The sequence below is a fragment of the Lissotriton vulgaris genome, chromosome 5, assembly GCF_964263255.1.
Source record: "Lissotriton vulgaris chromosome 5, aLisVul1.2, whole genome shotgun sequence".
Classification (NCBI taxonomy): Eukaryota; Metazoa; Chordata; class Amphibia; order Caudata; family Salamandridae; genus Lissotriton; species Lissotriton vulgaris.
In genome coordinates, this window is record NC_141693.1 from 616318709 (window position 1) to 616339531 (window position 20823).

At 44.3% G+C, this 20823-nt stretch overlaps 1 protein-coding gene across 6 annotated transcripts in view; it reads right to left on the bottom strand.

Moving 5' to 3' along the window:
* The window catches only part of ARHGEF10L (Rho guanine nucleotide exchange factor 10 like), a 763679-nt gene that overhangs the window by 125003 nt on the left and 617853 nt on the right, over positions 1–20823 (bottom strand). For all 6 annotated transcript variants that reach the window (XM_086922050.1, XM_086922049.1, XM_086922052.1 and 3 more), the window contains 2 exons: positions 17173–17288; positions 15665–15792 (listed from right to left, as the gene is read on the bottom strand). In XM_086922050.1, the coding sequence (XP_086778176.1) occupies positions 15665–15792; positions 17173–17288 (244 nt within the window). The remainder of the gene's footprint in view (positions 1–15664; positions 15793–17172; positions 17289–20823) is intronic.

Below are 20823 nucleotides of genomic sequence, written 5' to 3' on the forward strand. Positions count from 1 at the left end.
ATTGAATGGTTTGCGGGTCAAGGCACAACTAAAGTTCCCTGCTCATTTACGGGTAATGTGGAATAATCACATGCATTTGGTAAAAACAGGGGAAGAAGCTGATGACTTAATTTTGAGAATCAGGAAAGAACAGGGCACAAAAGGCTAGGAGTAGGTGGTGAAAAGGTGTTTAGGTTGAGGACTGAAGTTCTCTTTTTTCTCTGATCTTTTTGTATTATTTTCTCTCTACTTGTAGTTAGGTCTTTCCCATTACATATTTCTATATGGGACTCAGTATGCCCAATTGGTGATAAGTGGTAAGACCGTAACAAAGACCGGCGAATGACAAAACACTATAAAATTAATTGAAAAGAAAACTGCATCCAGGGGAGGGAGCTTAGCTAAATAGGCTTAGCCTATTGGAAGGGAGGGTTCCTCATGGGGGGTTAGGGCACAGGGGGAGTTCGTATGGGGAGGGGGAACAGGGGGAGCACTGGGGGGGGGAGCATAGGGATAAAATTAAAAAAAATACTCATCTCACTAGAGTTAAGGAATTAAGCCTGTTAGGGAATAGAACGAGTGATGGGAGAACAAAGTATAGGGAGTAAACAAACCATTTTTATCACTTGGAATGTGAATGGAATGCGGTGTCCTCGTAGACAGAGACTTATTCTAAAACAATTGGAAATATTGAGTGCTCAGATATTTCTACTACAGGAGACCCATTTGAGTGCAGTTGAAAGTTGATCTATATTCTCTAAGGTCAAATGGATAAAAGACTTTGAGGTTTCACAGCAGACAATACATAATAGATGAGTAGCTACATTAGTGAAACAAGGTACCTCAGTAACAATCAGGGGGTACATACAGATTCCTCTGGAAGATGGATAGTTGTTAAAATGTCGTTAAATAACATTGAGGTTGTATGTGCTTCTTTTTACGGCCCTAATGTGGACGATCCATCTTATCTCTTGAAACTACAATCCATATTGATGTTAGAGGCACCACCTTATATCTTGGAAGGGGATTTAAATGTACTACTAGACCCCATCAAATATAGGTCCAATTTGAGCAAATAGGTATGGGCACCAAAGATACGGCGTGCACTACGCAATATGATCCATGATCTCGATTTGGAGGATGTATGGAGAGCTAAGCAAGGTCCACTACAGGGAAATACATTTTATAGTAAGAAGTCTAAACATGCCTCTAATATAGATTACATGTTCACAGATAGGCATTCAATTAATGACATCAAGAAGGTAGAAGTGATGCCTAGTCTTTTATCAGATCATGCTCCTATACAATTAGTGTTTGTGAAAAGTGCAATACAGACGCAGTCTAGATGGACATTAAAGAGGGCTATTTTGTCCAGTCCAGAGACTATACAATCGATCCAAGCATTTACCTCAGAATTTTTTACATTTAATATGGGGTCTACCACTCCAGATAATGTTTGAGATTCCTATAAGGCAGGGCTTAGAGGGAAGCTCCATGCATTAGTTTGTGCTAAGAACAGAATGGAAGTGATGGAACTAAGGGAAATTGAGAACAGAATAGGTCAGCTATAGCAAGATAGGATTAATGTGCACAGTAGTGAGAAAGAAAGACTTCTTCAGATCGAAATGGATTTAGAATCAGCTAAGCAATTGTATAGAGGGTGCTTAGATGCAAAGCGCAAAGCTCAGTGGGATGTAAGTAGGATGGATAATTTTGAATATGGGGAAAAGGCAGGAGCATTACTAGCATGGAAATCAAGATCTGACCGTGCTAGGAATGACATTAAGGAGTTAATAATCAATAATAATGGGGATACATCAAGGAACACTGAGGATTTTCAAATTTGTATAAAGAGGAGGTGAAGCCGCCCATCGAAGCCATACGTACTTGGCTGAGTAATAAGAATCTGCCTAAATTGTCTGAGGAGGGAAGAAATAGTTTGGATGCCCCCATAACTGCAGAAGAAATATTAGTACAGATCAAGAAGTTAAAAAACAAAAAAGCTGCTGGGGTGGATGCACTACCTAGTGAGATATATGAATATCTAACAGACAATCTGTGTTCAATATTAGAAATCATTTTCAACTCAATCTATTCACTTACAGGCAGGGTCCCAAATTCATGGAAGGAAGCTATAATAGTCTTGATTTTGAAGCCTGGGAAGGATCCCCAAAGAGCGGACTCATATAGACCAATCTCCCTGCTGAATGCAGATTATAAAATCTTTATGGGCATTCTGGCAGGGAGATTGGCCAAATTAACATCTAAATTGATCCATGAAGATCAGAAGGGCTTTGTGGCTGGTAGATACATTGAAGATCATATACACCTCCTGCTTGGAAACATCGACCTTGCAGTGGGAAAATCCGAACCCTTGGCTGTGGTAGCCCTCGACGCAGGCAAGGCATTTGACAAAGTTTGTTAGAAATACCTTTGGGAAGTTCTAGAGGTAATGGGGTTTGGGCCACTATTTATAAATACACCTAAAAGCTGTTATAGAGGTGCCTCTGCTAGGATCCTTTTAAATGGAGCATTAACATCAGTGTTTCACATTCAGCAGGGAACCAGACAGGGGTGCCCTATCTCCCCGTTGCTGTTCAACCTGTATATTGAGCCTTTGGCTCAGGCTATTAGGCTCGACACTGTTATAGTACCTTTTCAGTCTGGGCAGTACAGCTCTAAGTTGGCTCTCTATGCGGATGATCTAGTTCTATACACAAGCGACCCAGTAACAGCTATCCCTCGTATTGAGGAATTGACAGCAGAGTTCGGTGCACTGTCTGGGTATATGGCGAATAGATCGAAGACCGAGGTCATGTGTTGGAACATAGATCATTGGTTAGGAGTGGAGAGTGTGGATTTCAGAAACCTGGGGATCTACATTGTGAGGGAATTAGATCGGATTCCCAAGATAAATCTGAATAGAACCACTAAAGAAATAGACCGTCTGTTTAGTAGATGGAGGAATCTCCCATTGACAATCTATGGGAAAGTGAATCTAGTTAAAATGGTTATTCTGTCCAAGCTTTCATATTTATTTTCAACTATACCGTTACTATTCCCTAAGAAGGATGTAAAAAAAATACAGAGTAAAATTGGGTGTTTCGTGTGGGGAAATAAAGGGATACGATTAACCTGGAAAAAACTTAGAAGAAGGTTGTTAAAGGGCGGGCTAGCTCTCCCCGATATTAATCTCTATGCTGTGGCTTTTCAGTTCAAGAGTCTCCGCATGCTTCTCACCAGACCTGATGATTCATCTTGGGGTAAATTGTTGCAAGAAATGGTGAGAGCAGAAGGGCGGAATGATGAATTTTTGTATAAGTTCGGCTCTCCAAAATACTTCAAAAGGGTCTGCCTGAAGATATTAAGAACAGCTTTGGAGTTCAAGTTCAAGTTCGAGAATTTATATAGCGCACTACTCACCCGGAGGGTCTCAAGGCGCTTGGGGAGGGTGTTCATTATTTGTCGAATAGCCAGGTTTTAAGTTCTTTTCTGAAGGAGATGTGGTTCTGTGTAAGGCGGAGGTGAGTGGGGAGTGAGTTCCAGGTCTTGGCCGCCAAGCAGGAGAAGGATCTACCTCCCATGGTGGATCTTTGGATACGCGGAACTGTGGCGAGGCCTTGATTGGAGGATCTCAGTTGGCGGGTGGGTGTGTAGAAGGATAGTCGAGTGTTGATGCATTCGGGACCTAGTTTGTAGAGGGCCTTGTGTGTGTGGGTGAGGAGACGAAATGTTATTCTCTTGTTGACGGGAAGCCAGTGGAGGTCTTTCAGGTGGCCGGTAATGTGATCTTGGCGAGGGATGTCCAAAATGAGTCTCGCTGATGCGTTTTGGATGCGTTGGAGTTTTTTCTGTAATTTGGCTGTAATTCTAGCGTAGAGGGTGTTTCCGTAGTCTAGTCTACCCGTAACCAGTGCGTGGGTGACAGTCTTTCTTGTCTCGGCGGGGATCCAGTGGAAGATTTTTTTGAGCATACGAAGTACGTTGAAGCAGGAGGATGAGACGGCGTTGACTTGATTGATCATCGAGAGTGAAGAGTCTAGGATGAAGCCAAGGTTACGTGCGTGGTCCGAGGGTATGGGTGCTGAGCCCAGATCCGAAGGCCACCATGAGTCGTCCCAGGCAGAGGGGGTTGATCCTAGGATGAGCACTTCCGTTTTGTCTGAGTTAAGTTTAAGGCGGCTGTTTTTCATCCATACGGCTACATCTTTCATGCCTTCGTGAAGATTGGTTTTGGCGGTGTTGGGGTCTTTGGTGAGGGAGAGGATCAGCTGGGTGTCGTCTGCGTAGGTGATGATGTTGAGGTTGTGTTGACGCGCGATGGAAGCGAGTGGACTCATGTAAACGTTGAAGAGGGTGGGACTGAGCGATGATCCTTGTGGTACACCGCAGATGACTTCGGTGGCCTCTGATTTGAACGGGGGAAGTCGGACTCTCTGAGTTCTCCCAGCTAGGAACGAGATGATCCAGTCCAAGGCTTTTCCTTTTATGCCGATGTTGCTGAGGCGTTGTATGAGTGTGCTGTGACAAACAGTGTCGAAGGCGGCGGAGAGGTCGAGTAGAATGAGGGCCACTGTTTCTCCGTTGTCCAGTAGTGTTCGGATGTCGTCTGTTGCTGCGATGAGGGCGGTTTCAGTGCTGTGTTTGGCTCGAAAGCCGGACTGTGAGGGGTCGAGGGAGTTGTTGGATTCGAGGAAGGCAGCGAGTTGGCTATTGACGGCTTTCTCAATGACTTTGGCCGGGAATGGGAGGAGGGATATGGGGCGGTAGTTTTTAAGTTCGGAGGGGTCTGCTGTGGGTTTCTTCAGGAGGGCGCTGACCTCGGCATGTTTCCAGCTTTCTGGGAAGGTGGCAGAGATGAAGGAGCAGTTGATGACATCACGGAGATGGGGTGCGATGATGGAGTCTGCTTTGTTGAAGATGTGGTGGGGACAGGGGTCGGTTGGCGAGCCAGAGTGGATGGAGTTCATTAGGCGGATGGTGTCTTCGGTGGTGATTGGGTTCCAGGCGCTGAGGTTGTTAGAGGGCGGTTTAGGTTCTGAGGGGGGTGGAGAGGATTGTTTGTTGGAACTGTTTTCGAAGCTGTTATGTATGTCGGCAATGTTGTTGTAGAAGAAGGAGGATAACGAGTCTCAGAGGTCTTGGGAGGGAGTGATGTCGTTTGAGGCTGCGGTGGGGTTGGTGAATACTTTGACGATGTTGGATAGTTCCTTGCTGTTATGGGCGTTGTTGTTGAGTCGAATCTTGAGTGCTGATTTCTTGGTGGCTCGGATCAGCTGGTGGTGTTTGCGGGTGGCTGCCTTGAAGGTGGTCATGTTGTCGGTGGTTGGGTTTTTTCTCCATGTTTTCTCGAGAGTGCGGCATAGCTTTTTGGATTTCTTAAGGTCATCGTTGAACCAGGGGGCCTTTTTACTGTCTTGTTTGGTGTGATGGTTTTTCAAGGGTGCTAATTTGTCAGCGCTGTGAGTGATCCATTGTTTGAATTTGATGGCAGCTTGGTTTGGGTCCGATGAGAGGGCGGGTGGGTTTTGGTTGAGCGATGTGAGGAGTTGGTCGGTGGTGATTATGTTCCATTTTCTTCGGGGGATAGGTTGTGGGGGGTTGTGGGTCGAGGTGGTTTTGTAGCTGAAGTGAACACAACTGTGGTCCGTCCAGTGGAGAGCTGTGGTGTGATCGAAGGAGATGTGTTTGCTGGAGGTGAAGATTGGGTCGAGCGTATGTCCGGCTACATGGGTGGGGGTGTCAACAAGTTGTTTGAGGCCGAGATTGGCAAGGTTGTCAAGAAGGGTGGTGGTGTTGCTGTTGTTTTTCTTGTCCAGGTGGAAGTTGAGGTCTCCTAATAGAATGTAGTTCTCGGTGGCGATGGCATGTGGACTGATGAAGTCGGTGATGTCTTCGCTGAATTGTTTACGGGTTCCTGGAGGCCTATAGATGAGGGTGCCTCTGAGTGTGGTTCTAGGGTCGGTGTGGACCTGGAAGTGGAGGTGTTCGGCGGTTGTAAGGTTATCGTCGGAGCTGGTCGTGATTTTGATGGTGTTCTTATGGACGATGGCGATGCCTCCTCCTGTTTGGTTGGTGTGGTCTTTTCGGATGATCTTGTAATATGGTACAGAGTAAGGGTAGTCTGTGGGATTGGATATTTTTCAGCTTCATCTCCAATCTGGGACTCGCCTGGCACCCCCGACTGTCTAAATGATGTTCTGGCCATGCCCATAAAAAGAGCCAGAATTTTGAGTTGGAATGAGTTAATGAATGAGGAGGGGCTACACCCATGGGAATATCTGAGGGCAAAGGTAGGGAACGATTGATCAAGGTTCAAATATCGCCAATTAGTGTCCTGGCATACAGCTGAACAGGAGGAGATGGGGAGCAACGAGGTAGTTGAAAGGCTTAGCCAATCCCCCACATTGATACCAAAAGAAATCTCAATATGGTATAAACATTTAGTAGAGGGAGAAGACATAGGGATACCACCGGCAGAAGGGATTTGGAACAAATCTGTATTGGCATTGCAGGCAGAGGACATGCTTGAACTATCTTTAAAGCTCTTATATAAATATATAAAGCCTGCCTGTCTGAAGAAGAATCACCTTTTTGTGATTAATAGGCTTTACTACACCCCCTATAAAATCGGGAAATGTGCCCCTGTCCCCCCACAGAAATGCCCAAGATGTCAGGAACTGATGGCTAATGACATCCACATGTTTATTAATTGCAAAGAGCTGGATCAATACTGGAAGGAGATAGGACAGGTTTTGTCGGGACTTTTCAGCACCACAATTAAAGTAAACTCATCACTCGTTATTTTTGGAGATGATAAACGCTTCTACCAGCAAGCTACAAGTCAGGAAAAAGGGCTCCTCCTATATTTGATACCGTTGGCAAGGAGGGAAATATGTAAAAGATGGAAAGACCGCCTTCCCCCGAGCAGTGAGGACTGGCTAAAAGCATCATTCAGTATGGCTCGGCTGGAATACGAAAGGGCAGAGGAGATGCCGTCTAACATCTGGCACCCTCTAATGAGGTGGGGTAGAAACTTAAGAATGATCTGGTCACTCCAATGATTACACCATGTCCCCGATACTAAGGGGGGGGAGGTCTGGCGACCCAAGTAAAGCGTGGTCAGCTTGGTAGCGCACAGTGAGTGAGTATGGCTGTAAATGTTCCACAAAGACTTGACACGGTGAGATGAGGAGTAAAAGAAAAAAAAAAAAACAACCATCCCTCACCAGCCAACATATTTCTGCCCATTGGTAATTAGCCTAAACGGTCTTGGGCGTTTGTTAGGGTATGTAGATCCCTAATGGTGGTAGATGCGTTAAATAATTATTCTTTTAGACTGGTTAAATTTATCAAGTAAGGTGCCTATTTAGGCCCTTACCGTCTGTCCTACCTGTTTGCTGAGTAAAAATACAAGATCTTTATTGAGAAGATATAGGAGAGAAACACAAACAAGATGGGGAAAAATAATTACTCTAGAATTCTGGGATTAGACCGGACTGAATAATTCTATCTAAAATAGAAATCCGAGGTTGTGCTCAAGAACAAAGATCTCCAGAATATGGAGAATTCTATGTGAACTATAGTGCTGTGTTCTCTACCAGGGTGGGGAGAGGATTCCTATGAGGAAGCATGACACCAAAGGTGAGTGAGATTTCCTCTTCCATTAAGGATGACTTCCCATAGTTAGGAATCTAAGTTTTGTGCAGTCTATATAGGTGTAAAAGGCAATATTCTTGGAGTATCCATTTACATGGCTTATCATTCTCTGATAAGTATTACTGTACTATTGTGTTGTCTCAGAGTACACCAAACCCCAGACACCAGGCTACCATGAAAAAAGCAAGTGCTGGGAAAGTATATCATATATTTCTGGAAAAATTGGAGGAACCCCTTTAAGCCAAAGGAATAGGGTACTATGCAGCTGTATCACAAAAATAGATATCCTTTGGACTATATTTCAGGGCATAAAATACTATCAGTTATATGTTTCAGAGTTCATCTTAGTCTCACTCATTCAAGTTCACATCATTCATATAAGGGAAGTATACCCATGGTAACAATATGGACAGCATTTATATAGAAAAGAATAAATCTATTTATTGGTTTAAAAAGATCATAAAATACATATCTAAAAATGTCTGTACACATTCAATTATATTGTTTTCTAAAAAACATCTTAAATAAATTCAACGTCACATGCAAGTTGTAGGCACATCAAAATAATTTCTTTACATTCACATGAAAACACATATCAAATTACACAGAGAGTACATAAAACAGACAAAGAAAATATGTCTTTAAAATAGTAAACATCAGTGTTCTCTTAATTTTGAGGACGAAGACCCAGTACTATGATGTAGATAAGTACTCAATGGTCCCAGTCTCTTCACGGATTGTGTTATTCTTAAGGGGTGATGACTCGTTTCGATGGAAACCTTATAACAACATCTTTATCAAGACAGAAATTTTCACTCTCACAGAAAATCAGATTTAAACTGGAGCCGTCAAAAACACCTCTTGTAACTTAGGCAGAGGACACACGGGCATCCAAGGAAGTGAAGGTGCAGTCGGAGTCTAAGGCAGATACCTCCGTCCTCCTCTTAAGTGTCCAATTAGGAAAATATAGGATGTATCTTATTAACCCCTTAAGCGCGGTGTAAAATCCACCCCGTACAGGCGTTTCGTGCGTGGGCGCGGCCACATCGGCCAACGGACATGTGCAGCACTACAAAGGTAGTGCCCGCAACGGCATTTTGCAGACGCAAGCAGCGAACAGGTTAACATCCTTCGTGGACCCCAGGTCTTGATAATTGCTGTGGCGCCTGCCTGTATTATGTGCGTGTTATTCACCGGCCAAATTCGTGCAGCCGTTCTTTTAGGAGGGAACTTGCATATTGGGTAGATTTTATAGGTTTCTCATTTCAACCTCAGAAGTCCCTTTTAAAATTGTGATTTTTTAGCGTGCAACAGCGTCATGTCGTCATTCCGATTACGTCAAATCAGAAATGTCTACATCATAGTACCGGGTCTTAGTCCTCAAAATTAGGAGAACACGGATGTGTACTATTTTAATGGCATATTTTCTTAGTCTCACTATTTCAAGTTCTTACAACAGACAAAGATGTACTCTGAAACATATAACTGATAGTATTTTATGTCCTGAAATACAGTCCAAAGGATATCTCTTTTGTGATACAACAGTATATCATATATCCAATACTTAAGCTGGTGGTTGCAGGTGGGGCACATTGGTACTCATTTTAGGGGACTGGCACTTACTTTTCCTCAACAAACTTTGAGCCAGAGCAAGAGAAAGAAAAACACAAAAGGGGTAATGGAGGAGAAAGATAAAGATGGAAAACAATGACTGCAGAAGAGAGCAAGGATGAAATTGAGCCTGTGTGAGACAAAGAGGCAGGTAGTGGCTGGTGGTGGAGTATAGAGGCAGGAGGTAGAATAAAGTGTAAGCAGCCCTGAGGTTCAGACCCCTACTTTCGATAGCACTCACTACAGGCTCCTGAACAAAACGTAGGGTCTCGGAGATCTTATTTTACAAATGAAGCCCAATAAATCAAGTTGAAAAGCACAGCCACGATCAAGCTTACACTTAGGAGTATGGAAATATAAAGAAATGTCAAGAAAGATGCGAGTAAAAAAAAAAGCCTCAAGTGTAAGCATTTGAGCTACAAAGAGAAAAAAGCAACAGAAAGCCCACAGGAATAGAAGAGTGTGAATTCATTAACAAAATACTCAGTCTTATTTGGATTTAATCTGAGCAAATGTCTGGACATACAGTCCTCCCTTGCCCAAAGACAGCTCCGCTACTGGGAGACCTCAGCCAAGAATAAACCGTTAGAGCCCATTTCCAACACCACATCACACGGCAGGTGCACATAGACTTGGGCGACAAGATGGATCTCTGAGGCACCCAGGTTGTTAGAAAGGGCATGTGAACAGGAAGTAACGCAGAGGCAAGCTGCAGGAGTCCAGAAAGAGACGGCGGAAGATAACCCTCCTGCAGTGCTTTCTCCTGTTCACATGTATGTAGACTGAATCGAGAGGTGCGCTTTACAGTCCACCATGCGAGATATCACTTCGAGATGCAGGAGTTCTCAAACAGGTCCTACCACCCTCATCTGCTACATGCATGACAAAGTCCACCGCCTTAATGGCAATTGTTTCGCTGCCACAACTCAACCACATGCTTGACCAATACAAACCGAGAAGGTGGCAGGAGGATAAGTGGTACCCACCCTATGAAGCTGCACGGCCAGAAAGAAAAGTGACTTGTACGATTGGTGGAACGGCTGAACCTCTTTGAAATAATGAAAACCCCTGCCCAGCTCTAAAAATGCCGGAAACTCCCTGAGGAAGACATTCATTAATCGAATCCTTACCAGAAGCTGGTGCTCAAGCAGCTTGTCTGAGTAAATGAGAGCCGACTGCTTCATGATCAGAAGAGGGGGAGCCCATAGATGCTAGAGCGTCAAAAGGCCTGAACCTCAGTGTGGCTTAAACTCATTCCATAAGTGAGCGGACCAAGCTACTGCCATGTCCGATTCATTTGAAAAAGTCAATGAATTAATGAGCTGTAGCTGCTAATTTGACCTTCTTTGTCAGTAAAATAAAATGCAAATGAATATTAGCCCGTGCTTTCCTCTGAGTAAATTGGAGTCAAGAGTGGCCATCGAATTTGAATATTGTCAAATTTGCATTGGTGATCCATGTCTCTATTGCAAAAGAAACATCCCTTCTTTAGCCTTCGTACATCAAACACCAGTTCTACAGCGGTGAGCACAAATTTGTAATCTTGCATTTTACACATATCCGAGTATGCTTTCATTCCATTCGCTGCAGGGATACTACTAGAAGAAAATATCTCTATATTTACAGAAACAAATTGTTTTTGTACCATGTGTGATACAAATGATAGTTCTGCAGTAAAAATAATTAAACTGATATTTTCTTTGTTGATTCTTTCACGCAGTGAAGTTTTTACTCTTTGCACAGAAATTAATTGTTCTGCTTTTAAATGTGTGATTTTAAAAGTTTGTTCTGTTTGCAACCTTTTTTGTAGCCGTTTTGCAATCTCTGCAAATAAATAGTGCTAATCGCAAAAAAGGTTTCAAGTGATTTCTTTATACTCCAGGATCAGTGCTCATGGACCACGGGCTTGGAATGGACCGGATAGTGCAATGTCGGTATTCACTGATTAAATTAATTGTGATACTAAGGGAAGAAAGGGAACCAATTAGCTGCAGGGCTGGGTGGGCCTTTTATCCTCTAAGCATTTCCCACATGAGATGCGGCCCCTGGAGGCCGGTTTTCAAAGCTCTGGGCTGTAGCTGGTGCCCTCGCCGCTATCACCAGCTGACCGAGGTTTATTGCAGCAGGCACAGGGGGACTTCACGAAAGAGAAGAAGGAAAAGAGGGAGGGTGGTGAGGAGAAATACGTTTGAGAGAGACAAGAAAGTCAGCAGGACAAGCAGAGAATGGGTGGATGGAAAGGGGAGAGAGCCAGACTGAGGCGAGGGCTGGTTTCAGCATTTTGCCAGGGCTCATCGTTCCCCAAGTCGGCCCTGATTAGCGGCTGAGAAGGATACGGACTAAGAAAATGAATTAATTGGACCAATGAGATTTGCAACAATTCACGGTCGGGTAGAACCTATGGCGCTTTCTTTATGTCACATCTCCGAATTTTACAGCATTTTAGAGGAATGTGTCAATGTTTTTCAGAAGCACAAATGTACCAAGCTATCGAATATAAAATGCATACATATAATCAAAACAAGCATTAATGCAGGTAAGAACACTATAAAGCAGAGCTACATTTTTCAGAAAATGTGTCATTACGAGCAAAGGCTCAGAATAATTTCAAAATCTAAAAGGAACATCACTTTGAACTTGTTAGTCAACCCCAGGCAAGAATAAAAAAAAAATAACGGAGGAAGACTAATGCATGCATTTTCATTGTAACGTTGAGTAAAATAGAACAAAGGCAAAAGGTCAAAGTGCACAAAAAATGATCCCTTTCATACATAGTGGTGTGTCGTGTGCATGTGAATACCGCAGTTTTTTTTCCTTATGCACGTGACTGAGAATGATTGTTGTCACTTCTTTCATTCCCTCTACCAATGCAATTATTTGCTGTCAGCCTCCATCGAGCTTCCTGTCAAGTACATCTTCCTGCCATTTTTGGCAGTGGTGAGCAGTACAAATTGGCGCAACTAATGGTCCTTTGCTTTTAGACTTAAATTGGTACATATGCTCACATCCTCATTTCAGTTTTGACATTTGGAAAGGGATACAAAACTTTCTCAAGCTGCCCCTTTTGCACCAGACCAGCCACTCGCACAACCTTACGCTGACTTCATTAGCGTCATGCCCCTCCCCCCGAAACCCCATGATACTTCAGGCTGGTGATGTGACAGAATAATCTCTTAAAATCCCGGCATTTTCAATATAAGGAATTGAAAATCAAAACATCCAACTAAATCATGGAAAGGTGCTTTAAGCATTCACCAGACAAGAATGTGTGTGCATGATTTTTCTTCCACTGGTTGTGATTCAGGAGTCTTGATGGGGCGTGTGTAAAAGGTTTTGCCATTAGCTGGAGGTGATTAAATTTCTTGCACTACCGATTTGTTGGTATGGAAATGTTCCCTGCTTGTTAACCTGTTCGCTGCTTCTGTCGGCCAACGGCCGTCGCAAGCACTACCTGGCTAGTGCTGCGCAAATCCGTTGGCCGACGCGCCCCGCCCACTTTTGTAACCTCCACACCGCTGCGAAATTCGCACTGCAGTCAAGCAGTTAATGGGGTCAACCTCTGCCCTAAGTACACAACTATACTGTTGTCTGGTTCCATAATGCTGATTTGTGTTGGTATAGGCAAACACGGATCATGTGTGTGCACCATAACATAGTCCTGTCTCTCAGATTGTGGTCTTATTGGACCGGGAGGGGCACCCAAAGCGCAACTGCATTCACCAAGAGACAACCAGAACGAGCTCAGTGGTGGCAGCATACTGTGAAGTGATCAGTAGGAATGAAAAGGTCCCTTTTACCCAGTGTCACTACTGCGAGGCCCACAGGCTCACTCGCCTTTTTAAAGTTTGGCTACCCAGTGCTTAACTCACCCTTTACCTACATCAGTTAGATGTAGAGTGGTGCATAGCGCAGGAATAGTGGCCGCTCTAGATGTGTGTGGGTGCCTGGGAGGGGTACAGTACAGGGATAGAGCAGTGCTGGACAGTACAAGCAAGGCTATTGCATGTACTTAGTGAATGTATGCCTGCAAGGAAAACATTATATGAGTGATGTAGTGCTGTGCAGTGAGTGTACAATGAAAGGATCTGCTGGGTTTATGTGTGTTTGCGAGACGAACAATAGAGAAAGGGTGAAGTGTTGTGCAGCATGCACACGGTGAGTGTGTGCTTACAAACAGAACACCATGGCCCAATACAGAAAGGATACCGTACTAAGCAGTGCACACAGAGTGATTGTGTGTGTGATGGATGGATGTGCACCTGGGGTGGCACAATACATGAAGGTGACAGTATTGGACAGTATGCGTGCTGTGTATGTACTCTCTCTCTTGCACTGGATCAAAGTCTGCTAAGGAAAATAAGTGCAGGTCACCAATCAGGAGTGCCGGTGGATTCCGCCTGCAAACACTGACACAAATTAAGCACCGAGTATACATAAATCCAGGGGGCATATGCAAAAGCACAGGTGCACCACAGTATAACAGTGAAATTAATTCAAATCCAAGTATGACATGAGAGAAAGCTCTTCAGTTATGATTTATTTATTCTGTTTTGAAGTAGAAAAGACAGTACAGCCGACGCGTTTCGTCCCAACTTGGGATTTCTTCAGGGCAATTTAGGAGTAGTGCTTCTTGTCTTTATGCGTAGCAAAGACGGTATTAGGTGCGCGCTATGCCTCAAATTGACGTCCTCCATACAAATATAAGAGGGTAAAGTCCAAGGTTCTCAAGACGAAGATGTGTAATGCATGGAGCTCGTAGGTAGATGAGGTCATTCAGATGGGTTATAATAATATAGCTTCACGTGTGATCTGTGGCAGTGTTGGTCCCAATATTGTGAAGTGAAGATAATCGATCAACTAATCAATAAACTGGTCAGTAGAATCAATGTTCCTGTAGTCAAAATCCAAGTGGTTGAGGAGGTAATGACCATGTGTCTTAATTCTAGGTATATTTATTCTTGGGTCGTAATAACTGTGGAAGGTGGATGCCCCATCAGGCATAAGCACCAGGCTTGTAAAAAATGATTACGGGGCAGAGAATGCGGTCACCTCGAACGCCACGAGTACCGGCGGTCCATCCAGCAGCTGGAACATTGATTCTACTGACCAGTTTATTGATTAGTTGCTTGATTATCTTCATACCTACGCATACAGACAAGAAGCGCTACTCCTAAACTGCCCTGAAGAAGTCCCTAGTTGGGACGAAACGCGTCGGCTGTACTGTCTTTTCTACTTCAAAACAGAATAAAGAAATCAAAACTGAAGAGCTTTCTTCCATGTCATACTTGGATTTGAATTAATTTCACGGTTGTTATACTGTGGTGCACCTGTGCTTTTGCTTATGTTGTTGAGTTCCTGCTGGAACTAGCACTGTGATGGTGGGTGTCAACCAGTGTGAACACATCTCCCTAAGTTGAAAGGAAGGGATTTTTTATATAAGAGTTATTTAAGGTTAGGTGCTGACATTAAGAAGGCTCCACTGTCTCCTTTCGTGTTCATAAATCCAGGGGGCCTCATCCCTCTGTCCTGATCCCACCCCTTTCTTCTGCCCACACGTAGATCACAATTGGCCAAATTTCTCTCACCAATCCCATTAGGCTTCTTCACCATCATATCTTACGTCCCTTACACCCACCCCCTTTCCTCCTTCTTCAACTAGATATTTCCACTGGTTCAGGCGTTCCTCTGTCTGTGGCCTTTGTCCCACACTGACTTTTGCACCAAACCATCTCTGACCCTCGTTTGTGTTCCTTTGCTCGGTCTCCTGCCTTTCTCCTGTGTCTAGTTCTCTCTTAACTTGTCCCAGTAGTTCCTGACCACCTCGCTCACTCCAGACTTCTAGTGCCCTCATCTGAACCCTAGCGTTTTCTAACACTTACACCAGCCGTCTGTACCACAGCATGTTTCACACGTATTCACATACCACTTCCTACCCAGTGTCTCTTTTCTCCTTTTCCAGTCCCGCTATTCTTTTGTCTCTAAGTCTCTAATTCCTCTACTTAGCCAAGCCCCTTCCAGACCTGTCAACTCTAAAATAAAATTCACAGTTTGAGGACGGGGTGTGGTCTTGGATGAGGGAGGCTTGAAAATGAGAACTGCCTTGGAGGCCCTTCTGTCCCATCCCTCCACCGACCCACCCAAACCTGATCCCCCACGAAAAAAAGGATGATGGGGTTGCTACTGATGTCCTGGGGTGTTTTCACACCCATTAATGGACATTGGCTGCTAAGTGCCTCCAAAGCGAGCTGGAAACCCACTCATTGCATGAATTTTCAGCTTGCCTTGCCTGCCACCGTGTGATATCAGTTTGTCACCAGGTGACCGTGTGAACTGAGCTCATATGATGTGAGAAGGCAAGTCTGCCTTTCTCCTGGTACCTCTATCTGGTCTCATGCCCGGTCTGCTCCTCACTTACTTGTCAGGCTTCCCAGGCAGCATGAGACGCAGCCGGCATTTGTTGGCAGACTGAATAGCATCCTCTTTCACCCGGATAAGCCTCTGCAGGGCCAAGCACCAGTCCTGGGCCACTGTCATGTTCAAGTTCTGCAGGAGGAAGAGAAAGGACAGTTGCAGAATGAAACCTGCTATTTAATAACAAAATCTGAACTAAGTCAAGAGCATTCTGCCATTGCGGACACGGAGTACCGGGCGCCAAGGATTTCCTGCCATGACAGGCCTCCACACGGAGGATCATGAAGACTGTTGCTGGTGCAGAGAGACTGTCAGGGTTGAGGAATGCTATGGTATCAATAAGTCTCTGACGAACAGGTTCTACGCCAAAACATCATAAAGGAACTATGAACGTACATCAAGAAAGTAGCGTGCTTGCCATTTCAAGAGGCTCCGTCACTGTGGCTGCAAGTGAAGGCATAGATAAATGTCTGTCACTGGGAAAAACATGCTAGTATCATAAAAGGCTCTGACCAAACATACAATCTGTGTCCACCGTGGGACAGTAAGTTAACTTTGCAATGATGGGTGCCATGTTGGAGGCACAAGCAAATCGTTCACAGCAAAGTTACGGATCTTTGTCAGAAGCTTGAGGGGTGGGTCTACTTGCTATAATTGGTGAAGTTATGCAATATGTTTGCTGATGGTGGGTGCACTTGACCATGTAAATGAGTTGAGTAGGAGTTACATTTGATAATCTGTGGTGCATCGAGTCTTTCTTGATGTAACACTTCTTAGAAATAATAGGATAGTATTTATGATTTCTGCGGTGATGGGCCATGAACAGGTTTCATTCCAGGGGGCACAACAGAATATGAGATAATCCAACTTACTTATCACAGTGTTACCCAGTCTCATAAGCAGCAGAGGCTCCTCTGCTAAGGCGGAGGAGTGCCACCCCACTGTAGGAGAAAGGAAAATAAAATGATAACGCAACATTATTATCATTTTATTTTTCCACTGAGGGAGGTTTACAGGGCAGTTGTGGCGGGGTAGCCATCACAGCCAGCAGGGGAGGAGTGGTTGGGGCATTTAAGTGCGCATGACGGTTTGGCCGGCAGTCTTGGGCTGGATAAACAGTCATGCACACTTTGCATGTTCCCCACAAGGCAGTAATGCACAGCCTGGCAAGGAACATGCACAGGCTCATAGTCCACTTCTGAGCGCCGAACCACGGCACTCAGACCAATCACCACAGTGCTGGCATGGTGTGTGCTTCCTGCTGGAACAGAGGAGGACGGAGTTGAGGCGGTGCTGCGGCCAGGTAGGTAAATTAAATGTTTTCCTCCCCTGACTCGTACTAACCATTTTATTGATTTTCTACCCCTCCTAGCGGAATTTTCGCTTGCAGCCACTACTCCTCATAAGGTGGAGCACAAGGCACACCTTGTGCTTCATGAAAGGGTCATGCTTTGGTAAGGATCCAAGAACAGAGATGCAGAGAAGCCGCCCCCAGAATAAGTTTCTTCATACCTGGTAGGTCCCGTGGAGAGTGCTGATGAGCTCGGTGATCTTCTCCACTACGGCAAGGTCCCGCTCCGCATCCTGGAGCTCCTTGAACAGCTGCACTGGGCCCAAGCAAACTTTGCCTTGAGGAGAAAGCAGTCAACAGCATTAGGAAGGTGACACGTCATGCCTCGAAGTAAAAGCAACACAGATGAAGTAAGCTTATGTTTGGGGGATAATACACAAATACACCCTACCTGTAGGATAAACGATTATTTCATGAGGAGTGAGAGGGAAGAACTAGAATTCCAGAAACCAAACTTTCTTTTAAGTACATGTACAAGGGAGACCTTACAAGGATAATAATGTGCAGTTTCCTGTCTCCATGAGCAAGATGAGGGGAAAAGTAGACAAACAGTTTATCCCAACGACAAAAGACATATGTGGAAAACTAAGAGAGGAAATTAACAGGGTGCCTCGTCATCCCCTCACCATTCAGAGAAACCAGCACATTACACGTATGGATGGCCAAGGAAAGCGAGATTGTGGAACAAACTAATTTCCCTGCAAGGAGAAACCGATATAGAGCATTTAGGGGTGAACTAGTCTTTTACTTTGGGAGCATCAATAGAGGGATATTGATTAGCCAACTCGACTTTGGTGAGTCCAACACAGGGGACTCAGCTAATTCTTCACTTCGAAGGAAACCACCCAGGAAATAATGCAAGGGCCAATTAGCTTGGCTCTGACAGAAAACATCATAGGCAACAGAATGGCGCTCACCAAAATACACCATTCAGATGAAATCAAGAGAGGCATTGAAAAGAGGCCACGTGCATAACTTAGTAACTGTATAACAAATAACTTTGGTGACAAACCAAAACAGGAAAATTAATAAAGCTCAATCACAAACAATACTGATGGGAAAAATCACAACACGAAGAAGAAATAAAGCCAAATCACTCAACCTACAGGATAAACCAACAGAATAGCCTTGATAATGAGTGCCCTAGATACTGGTGAAGTGGCCACCAAAATCGTAATTTATGTGTGAAACTCACAGTTGGCATTATTTGTCACATCCAATAAATAAGGGTGGCAAGTTGTTATATAAATAACCTACCAGTGTAGCAGGACTCCTAATCGTTGCCAGAGAATGAACAAGTGTATGCTTTACAGAGAACCTATCTCTGTTATCTACAACCTTATATGTCTTCTAACAGAGCTAGTTAACCCTTTAGCTGAACCCTCCATTAATAAAAGTTTGTAAAACTTCCACAGCATTGTTTGTTGGTGTTCTTGAAACCCCCGACAATGAAGAATGTCAGCCATGCTGGGACTTTGAACCAGAACTGTGAAGAACCAGTGCCCGGACTGGCAGCATTTCACCCTCTGAAAGGAGTGTGTGAACCTGAGGCACTCTTCCTTCAGTTTAAGATATGTATTTCGAAATTAGCTTTCATTTACTGAAGTTTTTCTTGATCTGTTTTATTGGTTACGGAACACTTCTACCAGGCTTGCAAGTTCAGTTGCAGCGAGAGCCAAACATGATGAACACAGCACTTAACTCATGCTTTCAGCCCCACTGGAACTCAGGGCCGTGTCTAGGGTGGTGCGACCGGTACCACTGCACCGGATGTTGGCTCTCTGGGGGCGCTGTGTTTTGCAAGTTTATCATGTTTTTAAAGCACCTGCTGCCGCGTTCCTTTCCTCCTACAATTACCAGGCCTCACAAAAATGTCAAGTTAACTCCTGTTAATAATGTTCTTCCTGAAGAGAGATTGGAGTTTTGTATAGTTGATGTTTAGACTTATGTGAAGGTAGTGCAGAGAGTTAATATGCCTGAGGCAAGGAACTGCATCAAGTAGATTACAGAGTGCATATAATGCAAACAGATCAGCAGGCTATTGCTTTTAAAAGAGACATCCTTTTGTTACTTGCAATTTATAACTTAACGTCCTAATATAGAGCAGTGAGCTATCAACTTTCATCATAGAACTGCATACTCACTGCAAAGTATACATTAGAGCATAGATTAATGTTGCAAAAAGGGTTAATTTGGGTAGAAATCGATTCTAATTATAGATATTAAAGAAAACTCCCAACTATGCTGTTTCTTTTTCGCCTCAGAGTTTGTGCTTCTCCACACCAAGCACTCCTAAACTATACTGCCTACCAGTATGGACGACATGTGACCCCTACACTTTTAGTCCTTTGGATTATGTGAAATTTCCTATAAATTGGTTTACACAGGTATGTTTGAGTGTCTCCGTGTAATGTGTGTGTGATGCAAAGTGCTCGGACATCCTTTACTGGTATGAGTGGGGCTATTTAACCCCTTCCACGCAAGGCTAATTCCCCCGCGGTGCGGGAGGGCGGAGGCAGCGCAGCGCCGCGGTGCTCGTGACGAGCCCAGCTTGTCATGTTGCACAGTGGAGCTGTGCTCATGACGAACTGAGCTTGTCATGACTCCGCCCACTCCGATGGAATTCCCGCCCGGCACAGGAGGGAATTAGCTCCGCATGTGCGTTCCGCGGCAGTTATGACGAACTCAGCTCGTCATGAGCTCAGCTCCACTGCGCCTCATGACGAGCTGACTCGTCATAAGCGCCGAAGGGGTTAACTAATTCAATGCATAAGAGAGAGTAGTTATGGAGACTTGGTCACTGTTAAAGGGTGCTAATGAGAGAATCCGTGGCAGAGGTGGTTATTGGGGGAGGCGCCAAATAACATTGTCGCACTGGGCGCCACCAGCACTAAAGCCGGCCCTGCACTTATTTCATGGGACTCTGACTCTGTCACCTCCCTTGTTCTCGGAGTCCAGTCTGCATCTTTCCTAAATTATCGAGCACCAGTGCTTAATTTGTGCTTGTATTTGCCGGTGTTGGGCACAGCCACTTATTAGTAAACACTAGCACGTATTTACGAGACATGGTGGCGATGTGTGTACTTTTTTGCAGTTTTCATTAGCGCCGCATTAAACTATCACATTTTAAAAACATGCTAAAACTAGGACTTAAACCTACAGTGTAAAGTGACACGTGGGCAGCCTCAGCTAATGTGGGCCTCTGTGAAATACCTTGGACCCTGGCACTTAATTGTTCACAAATCAAACACTGCAGAGCAGTGGGGGACCGAGCAGCAGTTATTTTATTTCCAAAAAGGTCAATGGAAAAAGAATTACGATAGCCAATACAGTGATCCTTTGCCATTTAGTGAATTGGCATTTCTGCTTCCACAAACAATGGTAATAAAGAGGTACAGATGCCCTCCTTCCTGGAAAGTTTGCATGTTGCTCTGCAGCCAGGCTATTGGTTGAAAAGCCACCAGAGGTGGTCTGGGGGCTCTGGTCAGTGGTGGCATTGCAGCTGCTGCCTGGATCAAATAGCAAGGAAAGCAGTGCTTAATTTGTAAAACAAAAAAATATGAAGTGCCGAGACCCTTCTCAGAAGGCCACTGTAGCCTGCACCACTCATACCACGCCAATTGAAGTGCCAACATAACAAAAAAACATTGCACTCCTACAAGTGTGACAATTCAGACTATTTCAGGCCATGCAAAGCTGTAATAATGGCATGAGAGACTGGTATTATTCATTTTTAAAGTATATTGACTTAATAAACACAGTTGTAGTGCTCATCTCAAACTTTAAAAAGACAGCACCACCATGTTGTGGAC